We start from the raw sequence: 25,552 nt of genomic DNA, 5'->3' as shown, positions 1-25,552 counted from the left end.
GTGTATCATTCTCACTGTGGTATCAGTATTGAGGCTGTTAAGGAAGTTCTGTGTGGTGGCTGTTTTAGAGGTGCCAGACTCCCCCACCAACACCACGGGCCTTTTTATCTTCACCATTTGTTCCAAAATCCAGTTAGCACGAGTTGTGTCGACAGTTGGAACTGAGAATGAAACAGCACAGAAAAAGGACATAAGTAAAACCTAAAATAATCAGTAGGTATTGACACAATAAGATTGCATTAAGAAATGTATTACCAAGGATGTCAATAAACTTCACATCAGGACAGTGTACATAGCTAGTGACAAGGGAAGTCCAGGGCACCCATTTCTTTTTGCACACATCAAAGTGGAAATCATATAGTGTTGGCAAATACCCTGTGTGCATGCAAAATAAAATAGTCATAATTTCATTTTGAACTTTTGGTAAATAAATGTTTCCCTTTTTAATGTATTTCATCTCACCAGGTATCTCTCCAGGTCCAGCTAGCACTTCAGGATCATGTACCACAGTCATGCTGGACAGTTTCTTGATGTATTCATCAAACTGTGTCCTGTAACTGTCTAGAAGAGTGGCTCCTAGTGAACAATAAAGTGCCTCTAGGAAGAAACATTCCAGTTCCTCAGCATTAAATCCATCAGGTAGTAGAGCCTCTAACATCATGCTTAGCTGAGTTACCTGAAGTAAAAGGTAAACACAGGGACAGTCAGCCAAGCAATCTTCAACATGGCTTCATATGCTCAGATATGCATCAATTTTATCAAAGATCCTTACTATTAATAGCAACATCATTTGTTTCTAGGGGAGCAAAAGGGGGACAGTGCCGGTCTGCATAACTGGCAGTGTTTCCCATACATTGACTAATCTGTGGCGGTGCGCCATTAAATCAAAATCGGCCGCCACATATTAATATTCTATGTTTAATTTAATTTAATTGAAATTAAATTAAATATAAGATCAAATCCTTGCATTGCCATTGAGCTGCGCTATTTACGCACGCAGCCTTTCCTTACCCCGCCCCGCTCTCTCTCGTAGCCTGCTGCCCCTCCTCTGCATGTGCATTTAACAAAATATTCACGATTGTTGAAGGATTGTTGTTGCCACATAGAAGCATTGCATAGAAGACGTCTGGCTAAATTGCTATTAAATCCGCTTAGCATCGTTACCATGCTGTGCAAATTTGTTCAAAACTGCTGCATTGAAGTGAACTCTGCTAAGGTCTTATCACAACATAGTAGGCTACATTGAAGAGACTAAACTAAGTTAAGTTATGCAATCAAGCAGTATCTCAAAGCTAACGTTAGAATACTGTTTGGATGTCGAATTTAGCATGCGTAGCCTACTTACAGCTGCTTGTCTCGTTGAAGGGCTCATTTTATTGACTGACACTGAATGTTTACAAAATCCCGATATAAATGGAAAAGTGTTTTCCAAAATTCCAAAGTGCAAAGTGCTTGTCCCAAGGAGAAGTACAACCTTTATTTTAACTATGTAGAAAACGTTATGAATTGCATTCACACATCAGCAGCCTTTTAACTGTGTTACTCACGAACGTCTTATGTGAGGCACTCAATTAGACCTACTGTATACACTACCAAGACGATCTTAATACCACCCCGCCCCCCCCACCCCCCTTGTCCAAGTCAGCTACCGCCACAAATTTAATCCAATTCTGTGGGAAACACTGACTGGGAATGTCATCTTACATCACTGCAGTAACTTTTTCTCTTAACAAGCAATAAGAGCAGATAAACATAACTGTGTGTACAGTAGTACGGTCTATAATGTGTATGATCCCAATAAATCACTCTTTCAGATGTAATGAATAATTTAATGCATTGGTTCCCAAAGACTGGGTCGCAGGAGATTTTATTTGGATCGCCAGCATAGTTACAATTTAGGTTGTGTAAAAGGCCTGGCTTATACCATTCATTGAGGAAAGCTAGTTTGTTAACTCTTAGAACTCCAGCAGCACGGCCCCTAACGCACCCTAGGGAAATGACTAACTTTAACGGACTTACACTCGTTGTTCGGAGGTGCCGCTGGTGTCTATCGAAATGGAAGGGTTCAGGGATCACACAATTTTCGGATCCATGAAGTAGAACCAACATTATTGTCATTTTAAAAACATGTACAATGACCGGAATGTGTCAAAGACGTTACGAAAATATAATCTAATGTAATATAATCAATGTGTGAAAAAGTTTAATTATGTATTTTTGTTTTTTTTTGCCAATTTGTGTAAAAATAAATAAATAATTAAAAGTTTGGAAGTACACCAAGAGTTTATTTAAATAACACTTTCCTGATAGCTACTCTGCTGCTATCTACTGCTGCGTCAACGTTACTTCAGTGATTTGGGAAAAGCCCGTAAAAGTCCTGGCAGGAAGCGATTACATCAACGTTTTTTGGTATATACAGTTTTTTATATTTTTTTTTGCGAAGTGTTTACAACATAGTGTTAACAAATAATTTTTGCAAACTGGTACTACGAACAACATATTAGTGCATTCCTGGATCTACATCCTTATGCATGCTTCCTGCCAGGACTTTTACGGGCTTTTCCCAAATCACGGAAGTAACGTCGACGCAGCGGTAGACAGTAGCAGAGAGTAGAATCCATCAGGCAAGTGTTATTTAAATAAACTCCTGGTGTACTTACAAACTTTTCAATGCCTCGTTTTATGAGTAAAGAACATAGTTCTACTACTGTAGAAGTTTTGTACCATTCAGGGCATTATTAGTGGGGTAATTTACGAGACACTTTATAGGTTCCATAAGCGCCTGCAGACAGTCATTAGTTTCTGACAGCGCTACTCGACCAGGGTTCGACCAAGGGAAAACAGGTTCTGGGAGGGTGTTTGGCTCAGGGTCATGGTGCAAAGGACCCTAGGGTGAAATTACTCCGAACCATCGCTTTAAATCTCCTTGTTATTATTATTCTTAGTAGGTCTTGAAAATGACACCTGTGCAATGTACTTTTCGTTTCTGTAAACTTTATACTTTTTCAAAATATTAACTCATTGAATGCCAAGCTGTTTTCGGAAGCTTTGTCCTAGAGTGCCAGCAATCTAGACCATTGTTGATGATTTTTGTACAGCCACAGCATATTCTGTGTTATAGCTATGAACACATACAATGGCTCGTTTAAAAGGTGAGACCTGGTGTTGCCTGTAAACTTTCCGGGAAGTGATCAGCGAGACCTGGCGAGACTGCTACCTAGTGATAGACCCACGAAAATGGCCTGGTTTTGAGATGACGTGCATGCGTCACTGATTCGACCCAAAGCGGCAACCGAGTTATGATAAAATGTCCAGATAAAATGTCCAGATTTTGCGTTTTCATGAGTTTTCGATCGTCATATATTTAATTTCCATTCATCACAGAGTTCCCAAAATCACATATAAGGTGTGTTAGAGTGTCTAGTTTCGGAATTAAAAAAAAAAAGCTAAAAACGTAATATTACGTTTTTGGCACTCAACGCATGGGAAGGAAAAACTTAATATTACGTTTTTGGCACTCAATGAGTTAATAAAATCAAGCTTATTTTTCCCCATAGACTTTGCATTGGCACTATGACATCACAATGGGCTAATTAAATTGATTTGCACCTGTATCAACTGCCAGCTGCTCAACTAGGCCCCCTCAAAGAGTCAATTAAGCTGACTGCATCTGTATCAACTGCTTTCTGCTCAACTAAGCCAACTGTCTGTGCCTCTCCATTCTACAAGGATATAAGGCACATTCCATCCAAGTTTTTATAAAAATATTTACAATTTTTACAATAATTCCCTATTAAATAATTTAACCATTTAAACTACTCAACTATTTAACTATTCAGCCATTCCAACTCAGTTGTCATCAACTATGACTCCCGCCAACTGTTTCCTCTGTCCACAACTGTTTTAAAAAAAAAATGTCCTCACTACAATAATTCACTATTAAGTAATTTAACTATATAAACTTCTCAACTAGCTCATTTCTCAGACACTTTAAAGCAACACCAAAGAGTTTTTTGTACCTTAAAATAAAGTTTCCAAAATCGTTCCAGTGGTTCATCAACTCGTAACAGGGTGAACGGCACTTCTGCATTCAATTCAAGACCCTCTATCGGCTATAACCGCACTCTGCAAGTTTGCCAGATCGGGTAGCGGATGTGCAGTTCGATGGAATGAGACTACGAATTTGACTTGCTTCTGATGTCGCAATACATCATACATCATAAAATCATGCAACATACTCTACCTTGTCTGTGGACATCGTTATTTGCAAAGCCGGTGCTGGATAAACAAATAGCGTGCGTGCGACAGAGGAAGTGCTTTGGTGTTGCTTTAGGGCCTGTTTACACGTATCTAGATATTTGAATAAACTAGAGATGTCCGATAATATCGGCCAACCGATATTATCTGCCCGATATTAGCATAAAAATGTAATATCTGTTAATATCGTTATCGGATTTTTTTTTGCCTTAAAACCGATAACATAATGCTTGCGTTACACACAAATAGTGCCTATGCGCTCCTGAAGCGTTTACCGGCGCACAGATGATGACCTCATCAATCTGCGTCTTGAAGCATACAAACAAGCGTGGATGGCTACAGTAACAAACTTGCTCGTGGCCGTAGTAGCCCCTTGCATTGGCTGTGACGCCCCTTTGAAAATCAGAGGTTTACAGGCCACGGTGGCCTTGCCCCCTTCTTTAAAGAAGCCTTATGCAGGTCTGGTTATTCCTTCGCTGTTTCTGGGTTTTCGCCTGATTTGGGCTCGCATTATTCACGACATAGCTCCCCCTGCAGCTTCGGTAGCAAGTGACTGCTACGCTAAACCCCCAATAGCTAGCGAGCTAGCATCAATAAACCAAGCTAAACACATAGGGCTCACAATAAAACGGTCGAGCAAAAATCACATTACAAAAACGAAGTTCACCCAAAGGTAGGCTACTTACAATTTCAACAGCAACAAAGCCAAGTCGGAGTCCGTTTTGCAGTCTTCTTAGAAACTACAATCTGACTAAATCTGACTACATTTTCGAGTATTTCCGCCGAGTTACATCCGGATGTGTTCCGACCGTGACCAGAAAGTTGCATATTCGGTTTTTCCGCGGAGAAGCACTAGGGGGAGATGAAGCACCCACCAAACGACCCAAAAAGTGTTGTAGAACCATCAGAACGACTCTCAACCTGCATAATTAAGGTCATTTTTGCTAAAATTGTTGCATAGGGCCTCTTTAAATATTCTGCTTTGCGTCCTACTAATAGCGATATATATTTAGCCTATGGCCTATGGCCAAATTACGCAGTGGAGAAAGTGACAGCGCAAGAAAGAAAGTGCGTCCAAATTAACCCATCCTACTCATCACACAGACATCACACGTATCACGTGAAAGAGCTTTTTCTCAGCTTTTAATCGATGTTAGCCGCTAATTGCTGTGGTGAACGGTTCGCGAGAAAAGTAAATAATTCAATTTAATCATAAATTCTACCGAAGGTTTTGCGTCCATCTCCCTACCCATTCATCTCGGTGGAATACTTCAGAACCCTTCGTTTAACACATGACAAACCATATATCAGAATAAACAGCAGACCTTACCGAACAGAAAGGTGTAAAGCAGTCCCCTGTACAGTTAGCCGTTCCAGACTAATCCCGTTTTGAATTTGCAGTAAATTTCAACATACCTTGATGTCTCCAAATTTGGGATTTAAGTTTTACACTGTGTTTAAATTGTTCCACATTATTTCATTAACGGGCCAAATACAAAACAAATATTACAAATGTCGCCTAGATATCGGTAAATCAGAGGACAGCTGACTATAAGAGTTTGTGAAAGTAGCCTTCATGATCACAAAATGCTAAGCATGCATCTAGGCTATTTGAGTTTCTTAAAGCTGAGCTGTGCTTAAAATGTTCAATACATGATTTTATAACAGGCCAAATATAAAATAAATGTTAAATATAGCCTAGATATCTGTATATGAGGAAGGACGGGTTTAGAGTGAGGGTCTGTCTTGTCTGTAAAAACAAACACCCGTGACTCATATTTGTGCATTCATTCAATTAAGGTGATTGAGTTTTAGTTAAAGAAACAGTTCATGAAGCATCCTACAAATGCAGGCTCATTTAACACAGAAAAAGGGTAGCCTGTCATACACTATGCCTGTTATTTTAGTTGGCTTTACATTCTGCTATGTTGCACATAGTTGTTCAGGTACAATGTTTTTATCATTTGTGAAGAAGTCAAATTTGCCCTATTTGTTGTGGGCATTGTCAAGATTATCTCAGGGAGAGTGTAATCCGAACTGTTGTTTGAGACAATTAAAAAATAAAAAATAAACATGGCACTTTTTCCCTAAATTAAGTTGAAGTATTTTTCTTATTTTGCACAGACAATGTTAACATTTGGAAAGCCTTGTTGCATTCAAGAATGCATCCAGTGGGGCATCACAATAACATTAAGCATGTTGTGTTAATTCCACAACAGGAGATATGTGATGTTACCTAAATTAGTTTTGAGGAAAAATAACCCACATATCGACATCGGTATCGGCTGATATCGGAATCGAAATTTGAGAGTTGGACAATATCGGCATATCGGATATCGGCAAAAAAGCCAATATCGGACATCCCTAGAATAAACGCATACTTTTGTATGCGTTTGGCCCTTTCGTTTACACGTAAACAGAGATTTATCTCCCTCTAACGCATACTTTTACAAACGCACTCTAAAGTGAAGATTTCTTAAAACGATGACGCGTTCAATTGTGTCGTGGGTCAATTCGATTTAATATGTGCAGCAAAGATTCTAGAGCGGAGCTTTTGACGTGCAGTGCCTGCCTGAACATTTACATTTCACACAAACTGTAGCCTACACACCACGTGATATGCGATTATTTTTAATATTTCGCATACTATTTCGTGCTCACCTCACACAGGTTCACACAGCAACTGTCCGTTGACTTCTGAGTTGTTATATTGTTAATTATAGAGTTGTTTAGTTGTTTACTTCATGTAGAAGTAAGTTAGTAAGTAAGTAAGTATCGTCTTGTGACGCTAACATAGCCTAGGCTAGGCCTACTCAATGGATTATAACATGTTGGATTAAATCATCTTCATTTCCAAACCTAGAGGATGTACATGTATGTAGAAGATAAGGTAGGCTATGTTTGTTATTCTGGCCCGCTGTGGCATGATTAATTACCGTATCTGAGAAGTTATGCTATGGTGAGTTTTAAATGGGTTTGCTATTCTAGTTAGTTTTGGCATGACGTGCGAGTTTTAGCGTTATTAGCACATTGAAACGTGTTGTGATGTTGGCTCTGCATGCTGCCAACACTGTCATTAAAACAGCCCCATTCCCCCGACCTTCTCAGTTAAAAGGCCCTATGTGTGCGTGCAGACTAGCTGGATCGATCATTGTCCATGAACACTAGCCTAGCAACTCATGGATACTCAATATCCTACCACACTTACATCACGGCAGTGTTATTACATGTCTTTATTAAAATGCAGATATATTCTCATGAATTAGCCTAGGCCTATTATTGGATGTAATTAAGATCGCAGGATGTGTGGGCGTACGGTATACACGCACGGCATTCTAAATCGCCTGTTTACGTTGTGGATAGCTAAATAAATGTAGCCTAATGTTTTTAACCAGTCATGGGTGTCTTTTGGGTGTAAAACCAATGAGAGACATAACAGCTCATCAGTGTTTTCATTACTGATTTGGTGTGGCGTTAATATAAAGCAGGCGCCAACCTATTTTCATCCAAGAGCTGCTTTGACAAAATGAACATGGGCGAGAGCTAATGTTTATAGGCTATTAGTAGGCTAGCATGTAATCCGTGCCCTCTTGAACTTTCCTCACTTTATACTGTACTAAGAGAAAGTAGCCTAGTTCTACCTCGTCGGTCCACATGTAGGCTATGAGTTGCTTTATGAGTCGCTTTTTGCCATAATTTCCCTTCGGTTTAATCAGCCTAAAACGCGTAGCCTTCTGTACATTTTAAATTTACCTAAGTTTATTCTCGGATATGCAATTGAACTTTGACTGGGATAGTGCAATATGTTGGCCTGGCGTGTTACAGACGCAGAGTTGTGTAAAGTGAACAGTGAGATGTTGGTAGGCTTTTGCACATTTTAATCGTTCCTTGCCACGAAATAACATAACTGACAACTCATCTCCATCTCATATTGTGTATTGTTGGCCTATCATAGCCTACTGTGTTGTGCATGTAATTTCTGCCAAACTGATAAACTAGTACTGGTAAACCAAAGCGTCTTTCCTCTCCTGCTATTAGGCTAATTGAGGGGAGGAGGGCAACACAGACAAGTAGATGACCTAGACGACACTTTAGGTTCTACATAAACATTCGCCTTTGGAATCATTTTGCGTTCTAGTGTGTATGGATATATTTTCTAATCGAATGTCGTGTAAACGCGATTAAAAAAACAAACGCATACAAAATATCCGTTTTTTTAAAAATCTAGATACGTGTAAACAGGCCCTTAATTTATTGTATGGCCTCCACATGAACACAATTCCACAAAACTTGTCATGCATTCAGAGAGTGTCATAATGATCCTAGACTTCAAATTTCGTGCAATTTTGAACATGTCAGCCAAACATGTAATTACAACACCTAATTTTTGCTTTTTCATTTTTAACTAGGTGGTGCTATACTGCAAATGAGTGGTTACAGATGGGTTGAGATGGCCCCTTGAGACCAACATACAAAATAAATTTGGCCATCCTAGGTCCTATAGTTCTCGAGAAAGTCACAGAAAACTGTGTCCGTCCTACCCTCCTCTTTTGGGGGGTTTGGTGCGGCGGTTGGGCAACAGATCAAAACAAAAATCGATAGTTTGATGTCATCCCTGTTGGGCTACATGCCCACCAAGTTTCGTGCAGCCCGGTCTTTCAGTGTCCCTGGAATCGTTGACATAAAATTACTCATAAAAAAATGAAAAATGCAGAAAAAAATACGCTCTGACTAAACATATATGACCGCCGCTTCGCTAGCGCGGTGGTCTTAATGATTTAGACAGCAGGAACCGTTAAATCTATACAACTGAGTATAATGATGGACCAACCATATTTAAATCTGTTTGAGGGACAATGGTTTTCAGCTTTTCTCCTTGTCTGCCATCCACTATACCATCGATGATCATATCAATGGTGTGAGGAACATACTTTTCAAACAATTTGCAAAGCTCTCCAATTTCCTGTAAGAAAATAAATGTGTTATGAACTGAAAAGGCATTTCCACAATGATACATACTGTAATGTAGGCATTTATTATCACTATTATTGTTTTATTGTTGTTGCTATTGATTGATAGATGCTATTGGTGGATGCTATTGTTAGATGTGATTGGTGGATGCTATGTGAAGGTTATTGTTGCTTTATTGATCTGTTTGATTGACAGTAAAACATCATCAATGTCATAGTAACAGCAATGACCTACTGAAACTGTGGCACACATAGGCAGAAAACACAAATTCTGCAATTAAAATATGAATTAATCAATGTATCAAAATGAGTTGATGGTCTCCATTAACGGTGTGTAAAACAACTTATCAAGATACAATGAACTCAACTACTTTGTTGGCAATTAAAATGTGTTATTAGTGGTAGCTGGGTGGTGGAATGACCTGCTTACTCCTATTCAATCAAGTGTCTACCAAAGTACATTCATAAAATGTGTACAGTATTTTAAAACCCACCTCTTTAGAACTGATCTTCTAGTTAATTTTTTTGTTTTGGCAAGTAGCCGTATAATAAGCGGGACAATGTATAGAACGCCGGTCATTTTTGGGAAAATAAGTCCCTTCAGGGCAAAGCAAGACCCCTCCACTAGCGCGTCTGGGTCCGGTTCGCCCTGTCAGGACTTATTTTTCCAATAATGGCCGGCGTTCTATACATTATCCCTTACGTAGAAAGACTATAGCCTAAAGCGCCTGGCCAATCGTAACAGTCTGCATATCAATCTTTGCAGCCAACCGTATAGTGTATCTCTGTAAACATTGTTGCAATGCCTCGTCATATGCCTCATTTTAACGGTTAGGACAATGCAGAAGAGAAAGTCATCAGTCAAAATAAGCTATGGCTGTGAGTTTTGTTTTCAAATGTTTTCATGCATGTCTGGATAATGGGTGAGGAATGTTTAGGAGACAGACTATCGTAAATCCTCAAATTATGGCTGGGGTCTTTTATTTACTCAGGCTGCGCAAAGCACAACACCTTTATTTGGAGCAGGCTTGTATTCGAGGCAGACCTTTATTTCTTACCTGGTGCATTTTATTGTGAGACATGCGCTTCGTTTCATTTGGAGTGGCATACTGGTAGGCTATCAAAAGCAGAAGATGTCCGGTTTGGTTTGGGATTTAATTTACGTTTGGACTCTTTGATTATATTGCTAAATGTTGGGACTGATGGCCACTGAAATCTGGGGGGTATCTGATGGTTCACTATTAAGTTTCATGTAGTTGAAAGAGTGTCGGGATTTCCATCCGCTGTTTATTGCGAGACAAGGTACCCGCTTTCATTCATTAATTGAACTTGCACTGTGCTGTAATGGAAATCTTATTGCGAATATCCAAATAGGTCTACGGTAGCCTAAATTAAGTTATTTTTTAAATTATGTAAGATTTACTTTTTTATAAAATTTGTAGGCTGGAATGCCTCACAGCCTCTGGCAAGCTCAGAAGGGGGCGGCAAGCAACTGGTAGTTTGAGAGTGACGTGTTGGAGACCTATGGTGTAAGACAACGACTTTTCGTTGGCAACAGTATTAAACTAACCAACAATATTAAATATTAAGAAGAGGGAGAGCAGATAGCTAACAAACGTTCAGAAAAAGTCCTGTTGGCAAATTTGAGGAAAAGTCGGTAAAGGGGCTATTTCACACAATTTGAGGGTGCTGAATACAAATATTTTGTTTACCAAGCTCAATTTTGAGTTTTAAGCTGGCTAATTAGCATAATTAGCATAATTCACATACTTTTTGGTTTTGCCATCAGATATCATAGGAATTGAAAAAAATAAGGCATTAATATACTCTTTATGTATCAGATATGTTGTAGGACAGGACAGGAATTACCCCAAAGACCCTCAAGTAGCAAATTAAAATAAGCTAAAATTAAAATATCAATTTAAATAATAGCTAAAATTCAGTATGACATAGAAACAAAATAGATTCCTTGCTAATAAATTGATAGAATAGTAGGTGTCTACTCATTTTTCTGTAGAAAGTATTTTGTCACTAACTATTATGAACAGTTGTCAGTCTTTACAGAGGATTTACACTATTATTTTACTGTTAAGGCTACTGTGCTTGCATAGTTAAAACATCTCACTGGTGCTCTTTCCTATCATTCAAATTCCAGCCATGCAGAAAAATGGAAGAGTGTGCATGTTTGAGGAGTGCTGAAGAGTGCTATGGAGATTATTTGCAAAACATTTAGACAAGATATCCTTTATAGTGCAACAAAAATAAATATTCTCCAGTGCATCATTACTGATGCTGAAAGGGAAGTGGACCTAGGACAAATCCTCAGCTATGAACTGATTCTTGTCCCTGTACTGTAGCTATTGCAGATAGTGATGGTTATTTGTGAAGTGGAAATAAGTCATCCTCACTCAAGTGCTGTCTAACAATGTGGAATGTCCGGTAGTGATCACTTCAAAAACTGCTCATTCAACACTGGTAATAGATGCTCAAGATCTAGTTATGTCTTTAGGACACCCATCTGACTGCAGCACATTTAAAAAGTATGCAGGAAAGTTTGTAAGAAACTTTTGTATTGTTATTTGGTATTTGTTATGTGGTAGCAAATGATGTTAACTATCAAAGAAATAGACCTAATGTAGGAATGCACACATATATTGCAACAGATATGGTGTAGGCCTATCTGATTAAGACCTGAGTGGTTGAAACATACTTATTAAATTACACTGGGAGCAAAGAATTAAATTACACTGGGGGCAGCCGTGGCCTACTGGTTACAGGGTTCCTACGCATTATGGAAAACCTGGAAAAATGGTTTTAGTAATTTCCAGGTCTGGATAAGTATGGAAAAAAGAAACAAGGGTATGGAGAAATATTTGTGTTTCCAGACTATTGCATCTACAGTACTAATCACTTCACTCAGGTCATAATGAACCATTCCTACTGTTGTGTAGCTTAACTGTCAGTCCACATCGTCAACATACAATTGAATGGGGGTCCTCATAAAAAACAATTCTCCCACAAGGGGACCCTGGAACCAAAACCAAATTGAGAACCCCTGCTCTATGCACGTGCCCTACACCATTGTGCACTGGTATGTTTGCGTAGCTCTGCTATTTTCGGCTAAAACACTGGTAGACTTTTTTGATTTTGTAAAAGATACCAAGACATGGATACTGCATTATCTGATAAACTGTTATTGCAAACAAATAATATTGTTTATGGTGATTTCTGAGGCCTCTGCCAGCAGTGCACTAGTCTCCAACATATGTAGGCTATACTGTATCTACAGAGAACTAAAAATGTGAGTGCACCTTCCAACACAGCACTTCCCCCAACAAAAAGTATCCAAGGGCTACCAAGTTAATAATAAACATTGACAATGCTAGTAGAACGCTCCATTGACAATGTATACGTATAAGTATAAGTATATATACTCTTTTGATCCCGTGAGGGAAATTTGGTCTCTGCATTTATCCCAATCCGTGAATTAGTGAAACACACTCAGCACACAGTGAACACACAGTGAGGTGAAGCACACACTAATCCCGGTGCAGTGAGCTGCCTGCAACAACAGCGGCGCTCGGGGAGCAGTGAGGGGTTAGGTGCCTTGCTCAAGGACACTTCAGCCGTGCCTACTGGTCGGGGTTCGAACCGGCAACCTATCGGAAGACTATCTTCACTCTTTTCCCTTTGCAACTGTCAAAGAAATCCCATAAGCACGGGAAGGCCTAGGGTAGCCTACATCAGATGGCCTAAAGATTAGGCTCTTCTGCATAGCATTAAGTGATTTGCATGCAGTAATTTGAACACTGACCTTGATCTAGCCTACTTTGGCTATTTAAAGGTAATTTATTGCCAATACACCACACAATATAAATGAGCTATAACAAACAATAAAGGACTTAATCACACACAAACTACTATTTTACTGACTACAAAAATAATAATTATGTAGGACGTTTAAGTTTAAAACGTGCACCAAAAGTGCACCAAATTCAACACAAATGACTCAATACACCTGGAGGAGGCCTGTGTTCTTTCTTCTCCAGATATTTTAGGATTTGGATATCGTTTCAGTATCGAGTATCAAGATATTTATGGCTGGTATTGTATCGAAGTCATAATTTTGGTATCGTGACAACACTATGCCAGAGCCACTCTGTTTTCTAGATGTCGAGGATCGGAGGCTCTACCATCAACAAGTGATGCTGCTCAATGGCATATTAGAAGAGCACATTATCAAGCTCTATTATGGAGGCAAGCACACATACCAAATCCAGTGTTACTAGAAGTAAAATGTTTTTTACTTGTCGGTTGTTGCTGACGGTAGATGCAATTCTGCATAAGGCTTATTCCCGCTATCTAAGTTCATATGTACTGTAGGATATATTCTGAGTTGAAGGTTATCTGTGCAACTTGTTATTGTGATGAAACACATTAAACACCACATGAGTGACACTATGTTATCTTAACATAATGATTGATGGTAGAGTTGCAACGGTTTGGCTTGAATTCCGTGCTACTTGAAAACAAAGAAGATGGATGTTGCTGTTGGCCAACAGTGTGACACGAGTTAAGCTTGTTTTAAGATGGCAAAAGTTTGAACTAGCCAACTAGCTCCGCTGGTGGGAAAACGCATGGGACTCAGCGCTGTCCTATTGCGCACAGAGAGAATTTGAAAGACAACCGATTATCCCGCCTCTCGGACTGAGCACTGCGAACGGTGAGTGCCCAGACCCTACATTTTAATGTGGGTCTGGCTCGTCAGGCTATGATTATGCGGCTTAGAACTCAGAATTGAGCTTGGTAAACTAAATATTCAAAATCAGCACCCTCAAATTAGGTAAGAAGGGTGGTTTACCTAACCTGACTATCGCCAGATGAATTTCGTTCCGCTTAGCTCCGCCTAGCTTCACTCACATCCATCTGGGACCTCTTCCGTTGAGAGTGATTTCTGCACCAGATTTTATGGTAGAGCCAATTAGGACGCAGGGCGGGAGTTTCATAGATAGACATAGCGTAGAAGCGACTGTGAGACTGTTATCAGCGTCACGGGTTGGCTTCGATGTGAGTGGTTGAAGTAGCACGTCAATAGATGACGGACAGGTGGCTTATTCAATCATATGCAAGCATTTTTTGATTAGGCCCAGCCTTCTGAAGCAACACTCCAATGGATTGATCCCAGATGGATGAGTGGAGCTAGGCGGAACGAAATTAATCTGGCGAGAGTCAGGTTATGGTTTACCAACTTTTCCTCAAATTTGGCGTCAGAAGTTCTCTCTTCTGTGAAGCTGCTCTCCCTCGAAACAATGTAGGCAATTATTAATTATGATAACATGTTCAACTTATATATTTTTTCATATATAAGTCGCACCTGACTATAAGTCACCAGCCAAACTACTGTATGAAAAAAAGTGTGACTTATAGTCCGGAAAATACGGTTTACAAAAACTACTGCCCCGATTTCCATGAAATTTGCTGACAGAGAGAAAGGGAGCTTTTGGAGTGGAGCAGCAATAAATGGAACAGAACTGCAAGCCTTGCCCAAGATCTGTCTTCCAGAATGGCTAATTTACTATACATTTTCACTTATCATGCTGCCAGAGTGTAAACAGGCAAGACCTTTATTTTGAGGAAATTTGATTCCACTGACTCTTTAGAACGTGATGAGACAGCACACTAATCTTGCAGTGAGATGCATCTTTTTTCTATGGAGTTGCATTAACTGCATTAATCTCACTATCAACATCAGTTTTTTATTGTCAGTATTGTATTTGAATTGTGACTAAATAAGACTAAGAAGTATTATGGGACTGTGTAAGCGTAGTGGTTAAGGAGCTAGGCTAGCATGCAGTACCCAAAAGGTTGTGGGTTCAATTCCCAGTTTCCACAGTTGTGCCCTTGAGCAAGGCCCTTGGGCCGGTTTCACAAAACACTTTAAGCTTTTCTCCCTTAAGTATGACCCTTAATGGAAATTAAAGGCTTAATTTCTCCTTAGGTAAGGGATTTATTTGTAGGTGTTGCACAGAATACCTTAAATGGTTTCCTTAGTTAAGGAAAAACGTTTGAAGGGTGACAGCCAAACACGACGCACCTTAGAGCAGTGACATTAATTTCACAATGTTAGCTATAGTGATTAATGCACCTTGTTAATGTTAGCAATAAATAACTCAACCGGTATGATCAACAGACATAGTTGTAACTACCTTGCTAGTAATTTATGCCGTTAGTCAGCAACTCACCAAACACAATAGCCTAAAGCTTAATGATCTTATAATCTTAACTTAATAATTTTCAATGACATTTATCTATTCATCTAGTAAAGCCTGATATAGACATGAACTGAACAATACTAGCTAGCTAGTTAGATATTATCCCGACTGTTATCAGTGCACCAAAACAAACTTTTCTTGTTACGTTTTGCCTGGCGAACTGAACCAAAGCTCATGGTAGGCCAACAGTTGGGACATCCGACTTGAGTATGTTACCACTATACTAACCACATAATAATAGTATTTGGCATGTTTCTGATAGGCTATTTGATAGAAGAGTATTGATATTAGCGGAGAAGTTTAATTTTCAATTGTCAAAAGTGGTTAATTTATCAGCATTAACTCATATAATAATAAGGTAGAGTCAGAGGTCCCTTATTTTATATACCCCCTTATTTAGGCTGCTAAGGTTGTTTGTGCAACGGTTTGATACATAATCTTATTTCTTATAAGATAAGGAGAAAACCTTAAAAACTTGAGGGAAAATTTTAAGGAAACCTTAAGGAGAATACTTTGTGCAACTCATGTTATTTTAAGGGGGCTTTAAATCAGATTTTACGGGGGGAAAAAACTTAACCTAAGGTGTTTTGTGCAACTGGCCCCTTAACCCCAAGTCGCTCCAGGGACAATGTAATTCCTTGTCAAATGAGTTACATATGTAAATCACTTTGTATTAAATGTGTCTGTTAAATGAATAAATGTTAATTTAAATGTATTAAATACAGTGGTGCCAACAATTGAAGAATGAGTCTTTTTGTTAAAAGATAATTATACTTTGATCAGACATTTATTTTTTTCTTACCTCTTTTTACATAACTTTACCAGAGGTATCAATCATTGTGAAGGGTGCTGTATAGATCCTACACTCATATAGTCACCAACAATATAAAACAACAATATAATCACTTTACCTTTATAGATCTGTTGCTAACCCACTTCTGCCAGTATGGAGTGAAACGCAGGTTTTTGGGGTCAACAAACACCATTCCACAGCGGGAGACAGTGGCAGGGGATGCATACTGCAAATCTCCCACCTGTATTTTAGACAACAATTTTTACAGCTATTTTACACAACACTTTACACTTAATACTTTACCCAAAATGTAGGATGAAAATTGACTTGAGTTGGACACAGTGACTCTCAACTGATCAGACCTCTGGATCTGCCATTTCCCATGGGCAAAAAGTTATGACCCAAAGTTATACAATTAATAGCATAAACACCACAAAAACTGCTTATCTAAAATTTAACCAAGTGTTATTAATCTTATATTAAGATTTAAAAGTCTTGTTGGTATTGTTTTCCGTATAAAGAGACTTACCAAGTGTTTTCTCATGAAATCATTTGGCTTAATCTAAGAAGAGTTTGACCTATTTTAAGATGTCTCATCCTGAAAACAAGCAAATTTGTATGCCAGTGCATTAAGCAAATTACTGTAATGCTAATTTGTCTCAATGAGACTTCTTAAATCTTTTTAAATTAAGTCAAAATGATATTTTGAGACAGCGCTAGGTAAGTCTCTTCACACTAAAAACAATAGCAAATCGTTTTCTATCTTAATATAGGATTAATACAATATATTGCAATATAATTCGAAACTGTGCACTGCAAAAAATGTCTATTTGGTATTGTTTTTAGTATGAAAAGACTTACCTAGTGCTCTCTCGAAATATCATTTTGACTTAATTTAAGAAGACTTTAAGGAGTCTTATCAAGACAAATTTGCTTAATGCACTGGCAGAAAAATTAGCTTGTTTTCAGGATAATATGTCTTAAAATAAGTCAGACTTTTCTTAAATTAAGTCAAATGATTTCACGAGAAAGCGCTAGGTAAGTCTCTTTATACTGAAAACAATACAAACAATTTTTTTTATCTTGATATAAGATTAATAATCTTTGCAGTGTATATGAGGCAATACATTGTGATCTTTTTTTAAGTCTAATTTTTGAATAAACTATGACAACACCACAGTGCTTCCCTTTGAATTTTTACCAGCAGTGGTGCTGTTGCAGTAAGTTGGTAACTGTGCTATTAAGGGTCTGGGTCCTTAAATGGTGAATTCTGACAAATGTTGTTGAATTAAATGGACAGATTGAGAGTTACAAATATGACATAACCATCAATCCACTTAACAACAATACAGTGTATTGCTTTGCATGTCATAAACTTTGTCATAAACTATAGATTAAAACCATGCTTTCTCTTTTCTCTCTCCAGCTCAACCAATATGCCTGTGAGCCAGTGCAATAATCAGAATAATTGACTTAACTATTCACTGAGCTAATTTAAAACAGTCTGATTCAGCTAGTAGGTATACATTGAAAATATGATAACATAACAAAATACCTTACATAAATGTAGAAATATGACAGAGAAGAGGCTAAATAGTAATAAAAAAGCACAACTGAAAATGTACCTCAAACAGTAGTGCACAGTGATTCTGCAAACGAATCCTCTCTCCATTGGCCAAGGTTAGCAGCTTATTATCATCCATCACAGAGTTCATGTTTTCCACCCACAGAGCATCAACATCCCCATCAAATAATATGTACCTATGAAATTCAGAATAAATTGTTTTACTTTTTGAAGAACTGGTATGCAAAGTGAGGGAGAAAGGGAAATCAAGGTACATGCCATAGAATAGCCATATGCTGGACAAAAGGGTGTACAGTAAAGTTCTGTTTAATGCCTTGACCATTCTGGATACCAGGGACAGAAACTGTGGGGTGGGACAATCATCTTATGAATATATACCTTATGAATATATACCGTCCCGTAGTGGTTAGGAGTTACTTTGATGTTACTTGTAATGACCTCTTTGGGATATTCCATATAAGTTCAAACTGTATGCTCTGTGTGTTCACTAATTCACGGTTGGGATAAATGCAGAGACCAAATTCCTTGTATACGCAAGTATACTTGGCCTAGAAACCGGATTTACATCAGGGCCAGATGTACTAACGTTTTTGCGCCCACTTCAGGTGTATTTGTTTCGCAACATGCACGTAAAAAACGTGGCGGGGTATGTACAAACAGGCCACACTGAGGAAAAAGCGCAGACTAATAGCGATTGTTTAGGTATTCCGCCATATGTATGAAAACAGCGCACGTCTGTTTTGCGGTGAAACTCTTGCGCCTGTGTAATCCACATTGTAGTTAAATGCGTCAATTAGAGAAACCTTTAGAGACAGCTGAATCAGTATTCAGAGCATCGATTTTCTTCATTGTACTATGTCAAAAGCAACCTTAACTTTTGTTTGCCTTTCTAATATCGTATTTTCACTTTCACGATGTACACTTTCCAATCTGCTAGACTAGGTCATAGCCCTACAGTTTACGTGCAGTAAATAGTTCAAGTATTTTTTAAGTAGATGAGTAGAGCTACTAGGCCTACTCAGTATGTCACATCATGTATGATCGCTGAAGTTTGATTCTTTTTAATATCACAATTGGTTAACTCTATTCAACTGTGGACACGCAATTAGCGTTGTAGAGCACAGCGTTCGCTTTCTGCGCATAGAAAAACTCGGTGTTACACTGCAAAAACTGCTCATCTAATCAAATCTAACCAAGATTATTAATCTTATATTAAGATATGACTTATTTTTAGACATCTCATCCTGAAAACAAGCAAATTTTTCTGCCAGTGCATTAATAACCCATAGCATTTACCCCCCTATTTTGAGTTTTTCCTCAAAATTGCACACCGCCTACTTACAATGGCCCTGTTGCCACATACTTTGACTTACAATCAAGTGCCTGACCTCTTTGGAAAGCTAAGGCCTTGTAGAATTTTTTGGTACCAATAGATTGACTGTGTGATGAACTATCAGAGAGTGGCAAAGGGTAGAATGATAGTTTTTCTTATAGGCGGTTATGTACATCTCTAGTAGGGGTGTCACGATTCTCCAAATCCTCGATTCGATGTAATTTTCGATTTTAAAGTCACGATTCGATTCGATTTTCGATCTTTTTTAAATATTACTATTAATGCATTCCTTATATGTTATTTACTCTTTTTGGCCTTTTCTTTTTCGGGGGGCTTTTATTTTGAAACCGTTCCAACCGCGAGGTTGTAATGTAAACAGAACTTTAGGCTAAAACAGAGACGTGAACATAGTAAAATGAAACAACACAGAATGTTAATTTGATTGTTTCAGCACACTCCGAAGGGACCCAAGGTTAGTGTTCATGGAATATGTACTTATACATTTGCATTTTAAGCCTTAAAGTAACTTTGGACTGTAATTAGACCATCTTTTCACTTGCTAAGTTGAGTAGGCTAAGTTAGTTTTAATTGACGTGAATGAACGAATACTTCCACACCGGTGATTTCAAAGTAGCAAGAGGGGCTTTGATTTCGGTAGGTTGATGTGTAGGCCTATATTTTAACTGGCTGCAGCCTAAAATTAGAGGAGTGTTGACGCTGCAGTTCAGCACGTGCATGTGTGTTTGTGCTCTTGGCATACATGCTGGACGTGACATTGGGGGTGTGGCTGCATCGTCGATTCTACTTTTAAGTTCGAAGTTCGAGATTGAGATGTAATTTCGATCGATTTCGAAATAAAATCGAAATCGTGACACCCTTAATCTCTAGAAATGACCACATTCTGCCCTCTTGGTCACTTGTATTGTCTTGAAAACACCACTGAGGCCCACTACCAGGTCTTGTGAATCTGTATCTCAAAGTAGATCCCTATAGGATGAAGTATGACTGTGTGGTAGAGGGTGACAATTTTTCGGGACTCCCGCGGGTCACGGTATTCCCGCGGGTTTCCCGCAGTACGGGAGTAAATTTCACTGTTGGTAACGTGATTGGGACGGGACAGGAAATAATAAACGGGAGCTGGCGGGAAGCCAGAGATTATTAACTTAAAAAATGACGCTGCAATGCAGTGAGTGCGCCCAAAGACGTGAGGCATTTCGTTTTAGAAAAGAGAACCAATTACAACCCACAATACGTTTGTTGTTGATTGGTAGCCTATCAGAGCAAGACAAGCAGCTGCCCTGTTCACAATCAATCAGCTTCAGCGATAGGCCCTAAGGCAAAATGGATGCAAAGAAACAGTTACAGGCGAAAGTATCAGCAAAGGACAACTCTATTCAATTGCACGAGCTGTCCGGGAAAGCGATTCTCGTTGAGTTTAATGTGTCATGCAATGTTGGGGCATGACACCTTGACGATCGCATTCCTCAATATATTTATCGCATAACCCTGGCGGAACACAAAAAAATGTTTTGTTTACTCATAGCAACGTTGCTATGCTTCGCTGGTTTAACGTGAGAACGGTGCAAACTTAACTGATGGGATGAGATCTAACTATGAAATGATTTAAGCATAGCCTACAGCAAAGTACTGTAAAATATGTAATTTTAATATAGCCCAAAATGATCGGCTATTAAAGAAAAGTTAGACAAGGCTTTCTGCCCTACCAAAATGTATGGTCACCGCACGCTACTGTAGCCTAACAGTCGGATAACTTTAGACATCAACATAGGGAGCGGGACGGGATTCGGGAGTCTTTCTCTCGGGATTTTGCGGGACAGAATTTTTTTGGGGGGGCTGTCACGTGATCGGGATATGACGGGAGTATTTGTGCGGGCTCGGGATGGGACGGGAGTGAAAATTGCTTCCCGTGTCACCCTCTACTGTGTGGGACCCATATTTGTGTGGGCATACACATGCGTTTTGCTTTGGAGACTCCAAAAGGACCTTTGGTTACCAAAACACATACTGACAAAAAAACTCTTCCTATACAAGAACCCCTTTATGTAGAACCATGATCTTGGTGTCAAATGAAAGGTTACACTCTGTGTCATGTTGCTTGTACCTGGAGTGCTTTGCAGTGGCTGTGCCATGAGTCCAGAGAAGCATTATCTGACCTGAAACTCTTACTTTTGCTCCTACGCCTTTGAGATTTCCATGAAAAAAGGACAAACAAGGTAATGCAGTGAACATTTGTATTATAAAATGAAACAAAGGTAAAAAACAGTAAATATTATAAATATAAAAGGTAAAAAATGAAATGCAGTGCAAAAATTCAAAAAATAACAATACCCTGGCAAACGAAACATCAAATGATTCATATTCAATGCAATACAACGGTCAACAAAATGGAGCGTGTTATGAACAACTGAAATAGTTCTAATATTGTGTACTGTGCAGAGATACGCTGGGGGCCAGGAGTGCTCATAGGGCGAAACGTGGGCTGTGGTGGTATGGTGTCCTGGATGTCCGTCCTAAGCCATGGTTCTGCGTCTCCGCTCTCCTGTCTGCTGCGGGAGCACCCTCTTCCCCTGCCTTGGCCTCTCCCTCTTCCTCTGCCTCTCCCCCTGCTTCTTGCAGCACCCTTTCCTTTTCTTGTCCCACTGGTCTCGGCCACCGGCTCCTCTTCCTCAGACACAGGATCCTCAGCTCTTGTTTTTTTGCTTGGCGGGGCCCAGTCTTCATCGCTGTCACTGAAACAATTGTACAGGTGGAAGTTGGGCTCAGACCCACTAAAGTATATGAAAACCCTTCCCAACAACTTATACAACTGATATAAATGTGTGTACTCGGGTCACACCTCCCCCTGCTCTCTCTTTTGCACACACACACACACAAACCCACACTGCATTCTCACCTAACTCCCCTCCCCCCAGGTACCAGAACACTGTTCACACCTCCCCCAGGTCACACTATGAAACAAAGCTAAATGAAAAACTATGCACTAAACATTACAAAAGCAAACTAAACTGTATCTGTAACTGTATATGGATATAAGTAGTCTACTCACAGCTCAAAATCAGGGTCCTTCCCAGCTAAAAAGTTCTGCTCCTCGGAATCGCATTCCGAGAAATTGCTTTCTTCTCCTTCATCGATGTCCTCCAGATCTTCAATGTCCTCAGGTTCTTCGACATGTTTCGTCTTTTTTTGTCTCTTTGGCATGTTTTACGAACAAAAAACTTCAAAAACATGTCTCTTGCTTGTTTAGTAACAAACTTCCAAACCACTGCTTCGGAGAGTCTGGTTACGCGTGAGCTTTGCGCATGGAGTTTAGCCGACAAGGAAGTAGAATGTGACGATGTGCCAGCGCTATGGCCATTCAAAGCCTGGTTGTCAAATTCATCGCTTACGTGATTCATTGGCTTTGATGGCATCTATCTCGACTCTCATTGGTCCTACAGACATGTAATTGGTATCGATGGAATCCAGCGACAATAATGGAAGTCAAACCGAAATACCTGGATTTCCGCGGAAAATACGTTTTCACTTCGCTTCTTTTCTTATGTATCTGTTTTGTTTGCACTGGCGTATATTGGCAATAAAACAATGTAAATATTTCACATCTATGGATTCTTACGAACATTTCAAGACCAAGCATGCTGGGCTAACTTATTGGTACGGCCATACAGACAAGTGACAAAGTATCAACGCAGCAACATTGGGGGGTGGTGGAGGGGGGTTTTCTGATATGTTATATATCGGGATAAACTTATATTTTACACACGAAATATATGTTAATTCATGGAAAGCTTTACATATATCGATTCTTGAGATTCTCAGCTTTAAAATGGTATATAGCATGACTATGGTAGCCTCGTGAGACCATCCTGATCTCGCGAGCTTCAGGGTTTCACTCGCAGATCAGTCTGGATACTTTCCGTTAAAGAGAATTTGGAGCAGTTCACCAAACGAACGTCCAATCAGCGTTGGCTTTGAGGCGGGTTGAGGTGTGACGCAACGAACAACATGACGGCATCCACAGAGATGAGCATAGCTATCGCGCAAGTTTTATTCAAATTAGAAAGTATTCCTGGGCAAGCTGTGAAGCTATGAGTCTCAGCCATGCAGCTGGGAGGAATGAAAGACACAGACATCCTCCACGGCTGATTTCAGTTCACAATGGAGCAATATACTTTCTTCCGAAGTGTAGGGCATACCGTGAAAACTTGATGGGAATTGTCGTTGATTAGGTTCATGTCATACAAATGGTAAGTTAAAACATCTTAACGTTAGTCATGTTACCTAACTTAATTGTATGTTAAACGAAGGCATTAGAAGAACACTTTGTTCATCTAATTGGTTGATTTGGCCCGTCGATAACCAACAAAGGTAGTGATAGACAGATGGTTTATCCAATCAGCTAACCAGTATTTCCGCCCCTTCCCAAAGGTTCTTCAATGAAAAGTTCCCAGATGGATATGCGGAGCAAATCCATCTGGCGGAGTCAGGTTATGACTATGGTAGTTCATGATAAGGTGCAAAAAAATGCATGGGGGTTGTTGGGGGGAGGTGGGGGGCACTGTATTTGCCCGAACTCGGGTCACCCTTAGTGTACTGGGTGCATTAAGCAAATTTGTACTAAAAACAAGCAAATTTGTCTGCCGGTGCGTTAAGTAAATTTGTCTTGATAAGACTCCTTAAAATAAGTCAAAGTCTTCTTAAATTAGGTCAAAATGATCTTTCGAGAGAGCGCTACTGTAGGTAAGTCTTCATACTAAAAACAAAACAAACCAATTTTTTGACCTTATTTTAAGACTAACACTGCCATACAAAGCCAAAAGGCAGTAACTGACCAGAGTGTCAAACTGAGAAAAATGACTTTAAAGTTGTTTGATTTGTCTACACAAATGTATTATAGGTAGAGCAATGAAAATCTGGTGACTTGTTGCCCTGATGAAAAATGTGTGTATATAAAAAATATTGTGCTCAAAGTTCACCTTTGACCCTTATTTGTCAGATACTGTACTCTGCCTTTGTATTATGTATTAAAAAATAAGGAGTCGTGCAAAGGCAAAAGGCAGTAACTGACATATAATCAATATTTGCTTACCACCATATAGATCATTAACTAAACACCTTCATTAGAGTCTAAATCAAGGCATTTGTTTTAGATGACACACAATTACTTAGACATTTAGTTGTTGCTATCCAGTGCTGGGAGTGCATTCAGTTGGAGCCAACACTTTGACTAAAGAACTTCAATTTTGTGTGCAGCAAAACCAACAGGGTGACTGCAGATAGATGACACAAGAGTGTACAGTATGAATAAATACAACAACTATCTCTGATAATTAAAAACAATAATTTATTTGAAAGAGAACGCAAAGATAGCAAATTAATGGATGGTTTAAAATTCATGTATGGAGATAAAAACAAGTGACCCATTCTTAAAATTGAGGTTTCTTATGACGGTGGGCATAACATAAGCAATGTAATTTCCATTGTTTTGGATGCAATAAACTTGATTTGAATTATGCTGTCACTCCTCCACAAGACGTGAGAGCCAAAAAGCCTTTCTATTGGGGGGCATAAGAGGACAATGTTTTTTACAATGTCTTCTTTCTTTGTCTCCTCAATGCCCCAGTTACTGCCTGTTGCCTTTGCACGACTCCTTATTTTTAGTACATAATACAAAGGCAGAGTACAGTATCTGACAAATAAGGGTTAAAGGTCAACTTTAAGCACAATATTTTTTATATACACACATTTCTTAATCAGGGCAACAAGTCACCAGATTTTCATTGCTCTACCTATAATACATTTGTGTAGACAAAACAAAAAACTTTGAAGTCACTTTTCTCAGTTTGACACTCTGGTCAGTTACTGCCTTTTGCCTTTGTAGGGCAGTATGGTTTTGGGAGTTACTGTGAACACAACCCTCTATTTTTTCGAAAAAACAGTCACATTGAGTATAGATATTTATCCACATGATAAAGGAAGTCTTTAATATCCCAAAAATGTCAATAACTCATTTTTGACCAAAAATGCAGTTACTGCCTTTTGGCTTTGTAGGGCCGAACACTTGGTTAGATTTCATTTTTTGCAGTGTGGTGCACCTGCACCGTACGCCAGCGACCCGGGTTCGTCGATTCCCGCCCCGTGGTCCTTTCCGGATCCCTCCCCGACTCTCTCTCCCACTAACTTCCTGTCATTCTCTACTGTCCTGTCACATTAAAGGCATAAAAAGCCCAAAAATATACTTAAAAAAAAAAAAAAAGCTTAGGCGTGATGGTTTGTATATATTGCTGTCATATATATATGACAGCAATATATGACAGCAATTAG

At 39.1% G+C, this 25,552-nt stretch overlaps 1 protein-coding gene across 1 annotated transcript in view; it reads right to left on the bottom strand.

The window, feature by feature from the left end:
- The window catches only part of dnah10 (dynein axonemal heavy chain 10), a 394,370-nt gene that overhangs the window by 131,754 nt on the left and 237,064 nt on the right, over nt 1–25,552 (bottom strand). The window contains exons 39-44 of the mRNA XM_076271417.1: nt 17,918–18,053; nt 16,411–16,533; nt 9,089–9,220; nt 463–676; nt 256–375; nt 16–161 (exon numbers count right to left, since the gene is read on the bottom strand). Coding sequence (XP_076127532.1) covers nt 16–161; nt 256–375; nt 463–676; nt 9,089–9,220; nt 16,411–16,533; nt 17,918–18,053 — 871 coding nt within the window. The remainder of the gene's footprint in view (nt 1–15; nt 162–255; nt 376–462; nt 677–9,088; nt 9,221–16,410; nt 16,534–17,917; nt 18,054–25,552) is intronic.

This window comes from Alosa pseudoharengus, unplaced genomic scaffold (assembly GCF_046254945.1).
Source record: "Alosa pseudoharengus isolate Yale_2024_CS ecotype anadromous, Long Island Sound unplaced genomic scaffold, YU_APseudo_1.1 YU_APseudo_1.1_scf_6, whole genome shotgun sequence".
In the NCBI taxonomy this organism is placed as follows: domain Eukaryota; kingdom Metazoa; phylum Chordata; class Actinopteri; order Clupeiformes; family Clupeidae; genus Alosa; species Alosa pseudoharengus.
Note: the sequence above shows the minus strand (reverse complement) of the source record. Positions and strands in the feature narration are given on the sequence as shown.